This window comes from Lepisma saccharinum, chromosome 15 (genome assembly GCF_977018435.1).
Source record: "Lepisma saccharinum chromosome 15, izLepSacc3.1, whole genome shotgun sequence".
In the NCBI taxonomy this organism is placed as follows: Eukaryota; Metazoa; Arthropoda; class Insecta; order Zygentoma; family Lepismatidae; genus Lepisma; species Lepisma saccharinum.
In genome coordinates this window covers 49811262-49823988 of record NC_139243.1, presented here as the reverse complement: position 1 = coordinate 49823988, position 12727 = coordinate 49811262, and the positions used below count along the sequence as shown (strand labels likewise).

Sequence of the window (12727 nt, the reverse complement as noted above, 5' to 3'; positions counted from 1 at the left end):
GTCCTGTATTACTTGCTCCTTACATTAGTTACATATACCTTCTAACATTATAGCCTACATATATGGATATATATACACACAAACATACAAATTATTATTGTGGAATAAATTGTTTATCATGGAATGATCTACAGCACAAAACACACTTTGTGCACTTATATACTCTTCCAGATATTCAATTACATATTTACACTTCATACACTTATATACTCTACCTATATGTATTTACATATTTACATATTTACAATTTATACACTTATTTACTCCTGGACATACATATTTTCATATTTACACCATATTCATATATTTACTCCTCCACATATTCATTTTGATATTTACAATTTATTCAGTTATTTAGTCCTGGACATATATATTTATACGTATATTTATACCTTATTCATATATTTACTCCTCCACTTATTTACTCATTCACATATTTATTTACGCACTTCACATTATGAATTTATTTACTCTAACAATATTTATTTACATATTTACACTTTATACGCTTATTTACCCTTGTACATGTATATTTACATATTTAAGCTTTATGCACTTATTTCCAACTTTACATATACAGGGTGAGTCAAAAGTCCCCTCACAGCTCTAAAAAATGTAATGGGGTTATCATGGGTACAATTTGTCATGATATAAACAGGTTGGACCCAGGGGGAACAATAGTTGTGTATCGGGCTAGAATGTCACAAGGAATGCAGTGGTGAAGGTTTCATTAACTTAATTTTGAACAATAACAAATTATGCACACTCGCAGATATTTCTCCCACTCATGCAGAACATTTTGCAAGGTAACAAGTGCGACAGAATCGAAAGCAGCAACTGTTCACTTAGGGTCATTCCATATCAAATCAATAATATTTTTAAGATTTTTTGTTTATTCATTGCACCTATCAAGAGGACAAAAACTGCCAAATTTCTGATTTTTTCGGGCTCTTAGTTTTGAGTTACTGACTTTCAAAAATGCAAAAATTCCAAACGTTTTCGACATTTTGAAATATTTAAATAGCTGTAGATCAAAAACTATTTGACCTACAGAGCTCAAATTGGTGTCATTCGCCTTTGCTTTATTGAGCTTTAATTTGAAAAGCAACATGACTGTGCTGTTTAAATTTTGTCATTTTTCAGAAACTTCAAAAGAACGTGTTTTTTTTTTAAATCTCAGAAACACCCCCTTTAATTTCTTTCTAAAAAGATGTGTTTTGAAGACATCAATTCACTATTTGGGTGCAAAATTTTATAATGGGACGGCAATGGGTTCCTATGGAAAGTGTTGTTTTTGTATTGTAATGTGTGTGAAATTTACTAAATTTGTAAATTTCCATGTTAAAACCATAACTATAAAGTGAGTGGATGGTGTTCCAGTCTTCATATTAGTCTATTTTATAATTTTTGGGCTACAAATAATATGAAAATACGTAACATTTATTACTTTTAATATTAGATAAGCAAATAGAAAAATGTAACAGGAAATTTATTCTAAACTTCATGGAAATTTACGCACAATGAAAATTTGTATTTCAGGACTCAAAATGGGTCCTTAGTACGTAACACACCACAAAGATGTCGTGAGAATGGAGCAGTATGCGCCTGCGCAGTAACTCGTACAACATGGCTCTCCAATTGACTTGCACCGTAGAAGAACAACGAAGTGTTATTCGTTTTCTTTTTTGGTCAGAGGGAGTGAAACATGAAATCTATAGCAGAATGAAGGTTCAGTACGGAAAGTGTATGAACGGGTGGAAATATTTAAAAACGGAAGATGAAATAGCGTATCAGTGATAAACACCGTGGTGGGAGGCCAATTTGCGTGGCAACTGAGGCATTGAAACAGCAGATCGACCAGCTAATCCGTTAATTTAGTACACTCTCCTCTGACTTAATCGATTGTCTTCGTACTGAATCTGTAGATTTGCACTTCAGTAAAAGGAGCATTTCAGGATATAGGCGTCCTATTTTCATTACTGGTGACTACATCAACAGAAGAAATTTTCTGAACCGATCAGCCAAATCTTGTGCATCATCATCTGACCACATCACCAGACCTTTGTGCCTCAGAGATACCGTGATTGTGTTGCCTTAATAAAGATAAGTTTTTAGTAGAATGGATGTTTTTCTTAGGGAGTTAATGATAGATCAGGGATTTTTGTGTAGTTTGACATGCTGACAATGAATGGTTTGGGTCATTTTTTCTTGCTATAAAAATGAGATGAGTTTTTAAATAGGCATTTCTTGCATTGGGTAACCCCCAATGTATTGCGGAAGTCAATATCGTGCAATGAATTGCCAGAAAACATCTTGTCAGTTTTGCTCTAAAGGATTTTGTGAAACAATGTTAGAGTTACATATTTATATCTGGTGCCGATCCTCGACAAATATAGTTTCTTTTGATATAGGAGTATGCAATCTAGTCTCTTGAAATGAAACAAAAATATACAGAATAGTCCCGAGTAAATATTGTAGTGTAGGCTCTGGGAAATGTTAGTGTGTTCTGAAATGCAAAAGAGTAATTGGAAGTGTTCGTGTAAAGTGATCTTTCAGATGCTGGCAAAATATTTGACACAGTTTATTCATGAGATATTATCCACAAGTATCAGACGTGTCTCATATTAGTCGGTGTTTACATTAAGTGCCTAATGGTGGTTGGCAACAAGTTTGTCTTCTTCTTTCTTTATGGTTTTCAGGAGAAATTCCATAATTTCCACATTCCCATTTTCTGCAGCAGAATGAAGGATAGATTTATTACTAAAATCCACCTTTGAAACATATTCTAATACACTGCCCTCATTTTCCTCAATTGCTCTAATGAGAAATTCCACTACTTCCAATGTGCCATTTTCTACAGCAAAACGAAGGATAGATTTATTCCAAATATCCACCTTTGAAACATATTCTAATACATTGTCTCCAATTTCCTTAATGGTTCTGATGAGAAATTCCACAACCTCCAATCTTCCATTTTCAACAGCGTGATGAATTGGAGTTTTCTCCCATTCGATTGGCCCGCAAAAATATCCTAAGACATTTTTTCCACTTTCTTTAATTTTCTCGACTAGAAATTTGATGAAAAATGCATCACTCACCTTGCAAGCATTGTGGATTAGACTTTCTCCGTCAGAATTCATTTCAGTAATACAATTTAGAAAGTCAACAGCTTTCAGTTTCACGATGATTAACTGAAAAATTTCCTTTCGATCATTTAGTATGCATGCGTGTAAGGCTCCACAGACGTATTTTGAAATATCTTCTCCGCCTTCTTCAATCTTTTCAAGTAGAAACTTGAATAAATCAGCATTGCCATGTTCTGCCGCATTATGAAATAAAGAACGCGCATCCTCTTCTTCAAGGATTTGCGTAATATACTCTCCGTTCTTCTCCAGTGTTGAGAGAAGCAACTTGAAAGTCTCAAAGGACTTATTTGTAGTACTTGCTGCTTCGAGAAAACTTCGGCAAATATTGCGTCCTTCACTTCCCTGACAAGAAAAATAATGCCTGAAATATGATCGACTTTTCTCATTAAAGTTTTTAGAATAGTAATTTACTATGTTATGTGATCTTTCAAAGATTATTTGCAGAAAATACTCGGCACATGAATGATTGAGGGAAACAATGGCATGCTCTAAGACAGACATACCATTCCCTGTGCGAGCAATGTACTGAAGACTCACTTTCCCCACTGAATCTAGAGCATCGAGCACCAAAGTCATGCATTCTACCTCCCACCCTGAACAAACACAAAGGACAAGAATTTCCTGTATGTAGTCCTTTCCAAGATCAAGAATACTAACATTTTGAAGAAAGAATTCGAGGAACGCGGTGTCTTGGTATTTACCTATGTATGTTACAATCGAACGTACGTAAAAGAGTATCTCTTTCCCAGCTTTTCTTAATTCTCGCAGAAGAACTATTAACTCATTTGAGCGTTTATCTTCCAAGGATTCCGGATGGAAATTTCTGTTATGTGTAACAGCCCTCTCTGAGAGCGCGAAGTGAATTGGAGTCTTTCCTTCTCGATCTTCCTTCTCAAGATACTCCACAACTTTCCCACCACTTTGACGCAGCTTGGAAACAACATACTGAATTAAATCCGCGGATCCATATTTAGCAGCATAATGCAAAATTGTCATTCCTCGATCATCGGTGTCAGAAAAGAACCGAAGAATATCCTTCTCATGTTTTGTTACTTCTGAGAATATGAATTTAACAAATGCAGTTCTGTTGTATTCAATTGCATACTGAAGTGGGGTTTTATGTGCACTATCTTTTGTATTGAAATAGGTTAAAATGCTGGACTCATCAACTATATCATCCTGATTTCTCTTTCCCTGCAAGCTCTGGAAAATGAATTCCAATATGCGTATGTGACCAAATTTAGTTGCATTATGAAGTAGAGTCTTTCTATACTTCTCCATGTTAATAACTTCCTTAAGAACAGTATTTCCTCTTCTACCAATTTCCATTAGTAAGAGGATTACAATTTCTTCGTTGCCACTCGCAGAAGCTGAACCTAGAACATTTTTACCAAGTGAGTTATCGTCCGAAATAAATTCTAGAATATTTTGTCTGCTCTTCTCCATTCTATGGAGAGAAAATTCCAGTAAGGGCATGCTTAGTAAAACTGAATCAAAGGTTGTACATTGATTGCTCCAAATGTACTGAAATATTTTCTCATCTACATCTTGTTCTAGTTTTGACAAAAGATAGAGAGCAACATTTGTGCTAACATGTAAAAGAGCAGTTTGGAGATAACTTAGTTGGATTACGAAAGTTGGATCCTGACTCTCAAAATTCTGTATTAGTTGAAACAGAAATTTTGTTAAATTGACATGGTCATGTTTGACAGCAAAAGTTATTAAATTGTCTTCATCGTGATGTTTCTGGCATAACATTTCTAGCAGGAAATGTTCATCCTCCTCCTGTAGTTTCTGTAATAAACACAGAATAACTTCTTCACTGCTTCTTTGCAATAAATAGAGAGATGGCCTTTCTCTCGTTCCAATTTTATTCATAAAATCTGAAACTTTTTTGCCATTTTCCTTAATTTTATTAAGGATCATCTCAAGCAATGCTACGTTCTTGCTTAACACAGCACATTCCAGCAGGGACTCTACATATTTTATCCTAGGTTTTGGATAATCCACGAAAATATGGGATGAGTAGAGATGCTGAAGAAGACACCACCCTTCCTTCTCTATTGTGTCAAGTAGCAGTTTACAGAGTTGGAAATGGTTCTTAGATGCAGCATATGTGAGTGGTGAATAACCCTCCATGTCCACTTGAGTAATATAATGTAATAGTTTCTTATCATTGCTCAAGATTTTGTCAGTTAGATGTTGTACAGAATCATCACATAACCAGGATTCATTTTCCGTTGTTTTCATTGAAACATTTTGTAAAATCCTTCTGATTTCTCCTTTTACTTCATCCGTAAGCAAGCTATCAATATCCTTGTAACCCTTTTCTTTAGCGTAATCGATGCTCGTTCTTCCTGAAAAGTCACGCTGCAAAATAAATCCTAAAACAGTGTCATTGTTCGTAAGAATTTGTTCCAACAATATGGCATACAGCTTGTTCACCTTACTTCCAAACTCAGAGGAATTTAAATCAGAACGTTTGCTCTCATCCAAATGAAAAGGCTTTCCATCTGTTTTCATTTGCAGAAGCAGGAATTCTACAACTTTTTTCTGTCCAGAAAAAGCAGCAACATGTAAGAATGTCTGTTCTGAAAAGTCTTTCTGTGATATTATACGTTCCTTCTTTTTGACTTTACTGAACATGTCCATAAACAGCTGTTTTCTTCTTCTCCACAATGCATGATGTAGTAATGTATGCTTTTGGTTGTCCTCTTCACAGATTAAGGACGAAACATATTCTCCCTCTTCCTTAAACTTTTTGAGAAGGTACCTTACGAAGAATACCGTTCCATGAGCAGCAGCAAAATGCAGCAATGACATCTTTGATAGGAAACATATCATGTAAGGGTTCAGTTTGCCTATCATTGGCTTTACTTCATCAAATAAAGTATCAGAAGTTTCATTTGCATTATGTTCTTCTTGCATTTGTGTTAAAAATACATTCATGTTGCAAGCATTTTGTAGCGATGCATAGTCTTGCCTCTCTTGGCTTTCAAGCTCACTCTGAAGATTTTTCCTGTTGCTAACTTTAGAAGCTGCCATTACCATAGTTCCCATGAGATGTGGCATTAAAGCTGTAAAATTGATGTCTTCTTTTATATTTTCAAGCATTACATGCACACATTTCAAATGGCAAGAATATGCAGCCATTAGCAAAGGTGTTTTCCAAAAAAGGTTCACTCTGAATATTAATTTTTCCATGTTTCCTTTGTAATGCTTCTTGGATATATCCATTAGGAACCTTATGACTTTAAAGTTACCACTATATGCTGCAAGATGTAACCCGGTGTTCCATTCTTGATCTGTAGATAGGAGAATTGAAAGAAATTTTCCTGGGAATTTGAATAGATAATTAAACATCATTTGAAGGTGTTCCAAATCTCCATTGTTGCATAAATACCTGAAGAGATTACACCATTCGTTTTCCTCCAAATGTAGATTCTCCTTCGTGCTAAGAAATATACTGCATGACTTCCAGCGACCCAAGTGGACAGCTAGTCTTAGCGGAGTTAGATTGTGCAGTAAATCCTTTTCGTCTGCGTGACAACATTTGTCCAGGAGGAGTTGAAGTATCTTGTCATGGTCATAAGCCACAGCCAGGTGAACTGCCGTCCTTTGAAGTTTGTCTCTATCGTTTATTCCTTCACCTTTCTCTATTTCCCTGGATGCTGTATCAAAATCATCATTTACCACAGCAGTGTGGAGGTTTGTTGTTGCAGACATATTGTCCACGAACATTCGTACTACGGAATAGTCTGATATGTAAAAGTTATGTTGCAAAGCTGTTAGTGTTTCTGTTCTCAATTGATTCGACATTAACATATCAACCACGTGAATTGCAAGAAAATACTCAGCAAAAAGACGGTGCGTGAAATTAAGATTGCTCCCGTCACATTTCTGAAGAATACCAATTCTGAGAACTTGTTCATCATCAACAAGAAACTTGTTATTTCTCAGCACTTCAAGATAGTCAAGATGAAAAGGAGAGAGGAAAAATGTATTTCTAGAGAGACTAATACATATTCCTCTGTGGTCATCACATACACAATCTACCGTTTGTTTAAAAAAAATTCCTCTATCTGAAACAACTTCTTTAACATATTCTGAATATCGCCTTCCTTCAAATATTTCAAACAGGTCAAACACATTCACAGTTTTCAGATATTCTGTGTCAAAATTGTTATCAGATGTGTTGCAGTAAATTCTACAGCTATCTTCGTAAACCTCTGAGAGTAACACCAACTGGAGTGGTGTATCTTCAAAATTTACTTTTAGTTTTTTTTTGGGCATGGAGAATGCTTCCAAAATGACCTTTGAATAGACACAAGCGCGTTCTGTTTCATCATCATTTAAACCAAGTTTCTCTCTCCAAGTGTTTGCCAAATATTCCTCATTTTGATTTTTTAAAAATGGTTTCAAACGATGTGCAATGGATGATGCAGCACACTCCAGGTCAGCTTTGTAATGCAGTCGTGTTGTTATAATCACCCTTCCTTTAGTGTTTCTTTTCAGCACTTGTAACATTTGCTTAACTTTTTCCCTGTGCTCGAACTCTATTTCATCGTATCCGTCCAATAAGAGGGAAAAATTATGAGTATGTTCCAGGGAATGCCAGAATAAGGACTTAGATAAAGTGTTGTCATCTTCTAGCAAATCTGTTAAGATATATGCCAACTCTTCAGAACTTATATTGCCTTGTATTCGTGACAGTACGTCTGTTATATCTTTAAGATTTACTCTCACAACCCACCTACTAGGATGACGTTCCATTTCTTTCTGAGCTAGGTAAGTGAGTATAGTCGATTTTCCCATTCCTGGCTCTGCCGCTATAATCACAGTTTTTCTGTCTGAAATATCTGAAATATCCAAAGAACAATGATCAGATTTAGAAAATTGAATTCCATGCATAGAACCATAGGTATCCTTCCACTTCAGCAAAAACCTCCCGTGTTCATTTTTGGAAATGTGTAGCTTATGTATGTTCTTTTCGGGAAATTTTTTACACAAGGAAATGTACTTGCTGTTCGCTTCCTCTTCTTCTAACAGGAAAATATTCTCACTTTCACCAAGATGACCTTCTTCAAGTTCCAAGTCTTTACTTGTGTCAGAATTCTGGTTCAGAACCACAACAAACAAATCCTCATTCGGACTGTACAATATTCTCCTATCCACTACGTTCTCCATATAAAAGCTACGTGGGACGAACTTCTCAACAACGTCTTCTATTTTTCTTGGGGCTTCACTCATTATAATAACTGGCTCTGTCACTAAGGCTTCTATTTCTTGAGAACCAATGCATGACATGTGTTTTACACCTATAATATCCTGCAATTTAACAGACGCGTTTTGAAAGCTAATGTCCTTATCCATTAGCAATTGTTTGAATTCTTCAGAAAAGCAATTGAAACTGTAAGAGTTAACATTATAAAATTTTGGCTTGTACATTTCTAACAATTTTCTTATGTTCTGTTCCTTTGAAGTTTCAATCACAAGCAGAACTTTTGAAAGCTTATTGTTGGTTTGTTCTACTGTTGCTTTAAAATGTACTTTTCTTCCCACGTCATCAGTACTTCTTTTGAAATATTGAAACACAGTCTGGATATTTTTCTCATTTTCTCTCAGTGTCTTCTCATCTACATATAAAATAAGAATGACATCTTCATTGTTGAGGAATGAAGAACAAATCAAATTTTGTAGTTTCTGCAAGGAAGTGAAATTTAAAATAAAAGTTCTACAAGAATAAAGTGAATGGTCTACCAGCTTTGTGCAACAGAATTTCCAACTTCTTGTAAAAATGCAGATTATATCGTCATTACGTGAATAAATGTCTTGTGTAAGATCGTCTTTTTCAACGGCACCTTCTTTCAGTGGAATACTTTTGCGGAATGCTTTGGAGTGCTCACGAAGCAAGAGCTTAAGAACGTCAATTTCAGTAAAGTATCGTTCTTGGTGTTCTTTTGCAATTCTTACCATCCAATTTACTAGAGATTTGCACAAAATGTATTTGAATTTATCTGGATCATTTACGCTTTCTATCCCCTTCAATTTATCTACCAGAATGTTATCCAGTTCCTCCACTGAAGGTTGTTGAACATAAAACTTTAGCAAGTGTAGAAATTCCTGAATGTGTTCATCAGACTTGTCCTTGACACCTGCAGTACTTCTCAAATGTCTCTTTATGTCCTCATTTGCTTCCAATCGGTAAATGCGGGCGTTCTTCTTCCACTTACTGACATTCAAGAAATCATCACAACCGTTTATTTCGTGAAAAACCAAGTTTATGTTCTTCTTACAATTTATAGTTCTAGTTCCACCTTTGTTGATGCCAGATGGTAAATCAGCTGTAGTGTAAATAATGCAGTCTTTTGTGGCAACGTTTTTGAATTCGTCGCGTTCTCGAAAGGTGGAATATCCCTTGAAGTAAGTCATCAGGCTGAAGTGTCCCTCCTGAGAAACCAGATCGGCACCTTTAATAGTTGCATCGCCTGTTCTGTGTTTCGCTTGAAGAAACCGATATTTGGTCTCACCGTTTTCGTCGAACATAAACACGACATCATCAAATTTGTTAGCTGTTGCGTGTTCCATGGAAAGTTTGTAGCGAACATTTCCTTGCTCGAGCGCCGAAGTCACCAACAAAGCTGCTATGTTTATTTGATATTCGCCGCCTTCCATAGCTCGAGGAAGGACAGATGCTTTCTTGTATGTTTGGTGTTCGATGTCTTCCAGCCTCTGGTCAGAATGTTCATCTGGCTGCTTTGGAGGTGGGTCTTCTCTAGGTATCTCCATCGTTGCTCTTGTATGTGGCTGTCTACTATATGTGTTCACTGCTAGATAGTTAACTCCATAACCTGGAATGAGAAACATAGAAACATTCCACTGAGGGTTAACACATGTAATATGACACACTTTTAAATATAACCCAGATGTGTAAGATGTAAGCCAAGAATGTCCCATTGAACTCTTTTTTTGCATTGGAAATATAAAAAGAATTGGACACATTGCACATAGCAATAAATATTAAGTTGGAAATCGTATATATTAATTGGTAAAATTAATAACCTGAAATATTGTGGAAACTTCCAAATAATCGAAGTAAAAATATATTAAATGTTGTCACCAGGCTTGTTTAGTTGTTTTTTTATGTACTATTTAAAAGCTCTCAGGTAATGTGGACTGGACCTACAGTATACAGAGGGATTAGAATCGCCGTGCAGCGTTAATTAACAGGAGACTGGACCGAGGAGCCCTTATTGGAAGACAACGGCGTTACTACCTCGTCATCTGAGAGGTTCCTTGATTCCTGGTGTCTCAAATTAAGCAAATGTAACTTCATTTGCTACATGAGAAAAAATAAATATAGGTTAGAATTATACAATTTTATATGAATACCAAAACTATGTCGGAATAGTATTTCTCAAGCATGTGATGAATCTCACAAATACACAACACAACGTCAACTGAACTGAAAACGGTGAAAATCAAGTGCTTGGAAAAGAAGCAAATTCTTTGGAATTCGAAATAATAAGTAAAAAGATAATCAAGTAATCCTGAAATCATATTGAACTGTACCTTTAACGAAGAACACGGGCACTTCATTCGGTTTCCTTGACGTCTCATATCCAACTTCTGATGTCTAATGTCTCTCGTTGTGGTTAACTTAAAGTTAGAAAAATAAAATCTTAGGTAAAATGGCATATCAAGAAAAAGAACAAAAAATGCATGTTTGAAATATAAAGCTGTGTACTTGTAGGCTATAAATATGCAAAGCAATGATGACGGAAGAACGCAAAAGAACATAATTATTGTAAATATTCTTCTATTACTATTATTTTCACTATTTGAACAGCATCTGTGACCAAGTAGTAAAAACCGCGGCGTAAACAGCCTGCTGAATGCCAAGGCCCTCCAAATAGATTTCCGTTGAGTGATATATTGTGTCACATCGCTGATGTTTTCTGGCTTTGCAGACCAGAGTCCTCTACTATCGCTTACAACTAAACTCGTTCTAGGAACTGACTCCGGAACAGCTCTCATCAAAGACGAGAGCGCTAACCATTAGTTTACGGGGGAACTTATCTCTGATCGAATAGTACAGCTGAACTATGCATTACGAAAAAACGTACCTTAAATAAATATAGCACATGCCACCTTAAGCAGGTCACTCATTCCAATGACGTAATCAACATTCAGTTTTGATTATTGTTTCTGTGGTGAAAACAGATTGCAGTGATTAGAATCAGTTTTGTAACTTAATATGTAATGAATAGGACTACTTGCGTTTAGAGGTACTGGAATATCAGCTAAATTTTATCGAGGTGCATTGATCACGGTGTAGACTATCTGCTTATTTGGAGATCAGAGCCACTATTTTGAAACATTTACAATCTTGATTTTGATTTGTACTTGAGGGGCATCGAATCCGGGACCATTTGATTACAATTATGTTACATGATTTTAGGTTTCATAGAGTAACAAAACTATAAGCAAGTAATGAAACGGTACTGGTGTCATGGTTTATATCGTTCCCCCAGAAAATAGTCTGGCCGGACAAAATCTCACAGCCAGGGGGGAACGAATATTTAGTCCGCCTCCGGAAAATACGGTTCCCTAAGAAAACCATTAAGATGCAAATTGAGAATGGTCCGACCTGTGATGCTGCACAGCATTACGCTGTGCCATCAATGGTTTTGGAATATCCGCTTTGCCATGAATGTTCCAAGTATGCAGTTCCAGTTGGATAGCTTTGGTTGAAACATGGTTCTGGAGATGGGAGTTAATCTCGGAGGTTATCTAGGACACCGTTGTCTTGTGCTTTCGGCCCACCATCAACTTCAATACCCATCTTTCTCCGTGGGTGAGCTTCAACTTTCACCCGATGTTCTGTTTCGAAGATGACGCCTTGGCTTTCTTGCTCGAGGATGTCATGACAGTTCACACCGCGTCCATTGCAAACCCCACAAAGATAGCTGTTTTACGCTCCAACTAGACACGCTCCAATGATCATGCCGTTTTGGAAGTCAGAGAGGTCGGACATAACGGCGTTTGACTGATAGCAGAATGTCCATATACAACTTACACGACTGCTGCTGATAAAGTGATACACCCATCTTCATGACAGACTTCTGTACCATGTGTCATGGCTGTAGTGAAGGACGAATTATATTACCCAATTTCATGTTACGTATTAATTTGTCCACCGTCTGTGTATATATAACGTAAAGGTACCCCCTGCACTTGCAACATGCCATGAATGCACATGGAGGTAAGGTGATATGGTAAGGTAAAGTCCCACACATCCACAATCTAGGTCATTTGTGGATGTAATGTGGTCATCACCATGTTCTGGTAAGCTTCACCCCACAGTTATCTTGAGGTACACATTTACTATTAGATACTGGGTGAATCCCATAGCCGTTCCATACAGGCAAAATTCTGGAAAAATATCACCTGAACTATCTATCCCGGGAATTGAGCCAAGATCTCTCAAGTTGCTGTCAAACGCCCTACAGGCGAAACCACCATGTATTTTCTCTCTCTCTTTCTCTCTCTCTCTATCTCTATCTATACACACACACAGA

General features: G+C 36.4%; 1 protein-coding gene across 1 annotated transcript in view; it reads right to left on the bottom strand.

Annotated features, from left to right (window-relative positions):
• Positions 1–236: 236 nt before the first annotated feature.
• Positions 237–12727, bottom strand: part of LOC145999245 (uncharacterized) — a 29073-nt gene continuing 16582 nt past the window's right edge. The window contains exons 2-4 of the mRNA XM_083136180.1: positions 9120–9997; positions 5436–8849; positions 237–4805 (exon numbers count right to left, since the gene is read on the bottom strand). Coding sequence (XP_082992306.1) covers positions 2649–4805; positions 5436–8849; positions 9120–9997 — 6449 coding nt within the window. The 3' untranslated portion in view covers positions 237–2648. The remainder of the gene's footprint in view (positions 4806–5435; positions 8850–9119; positions 9998–12727) is intronic.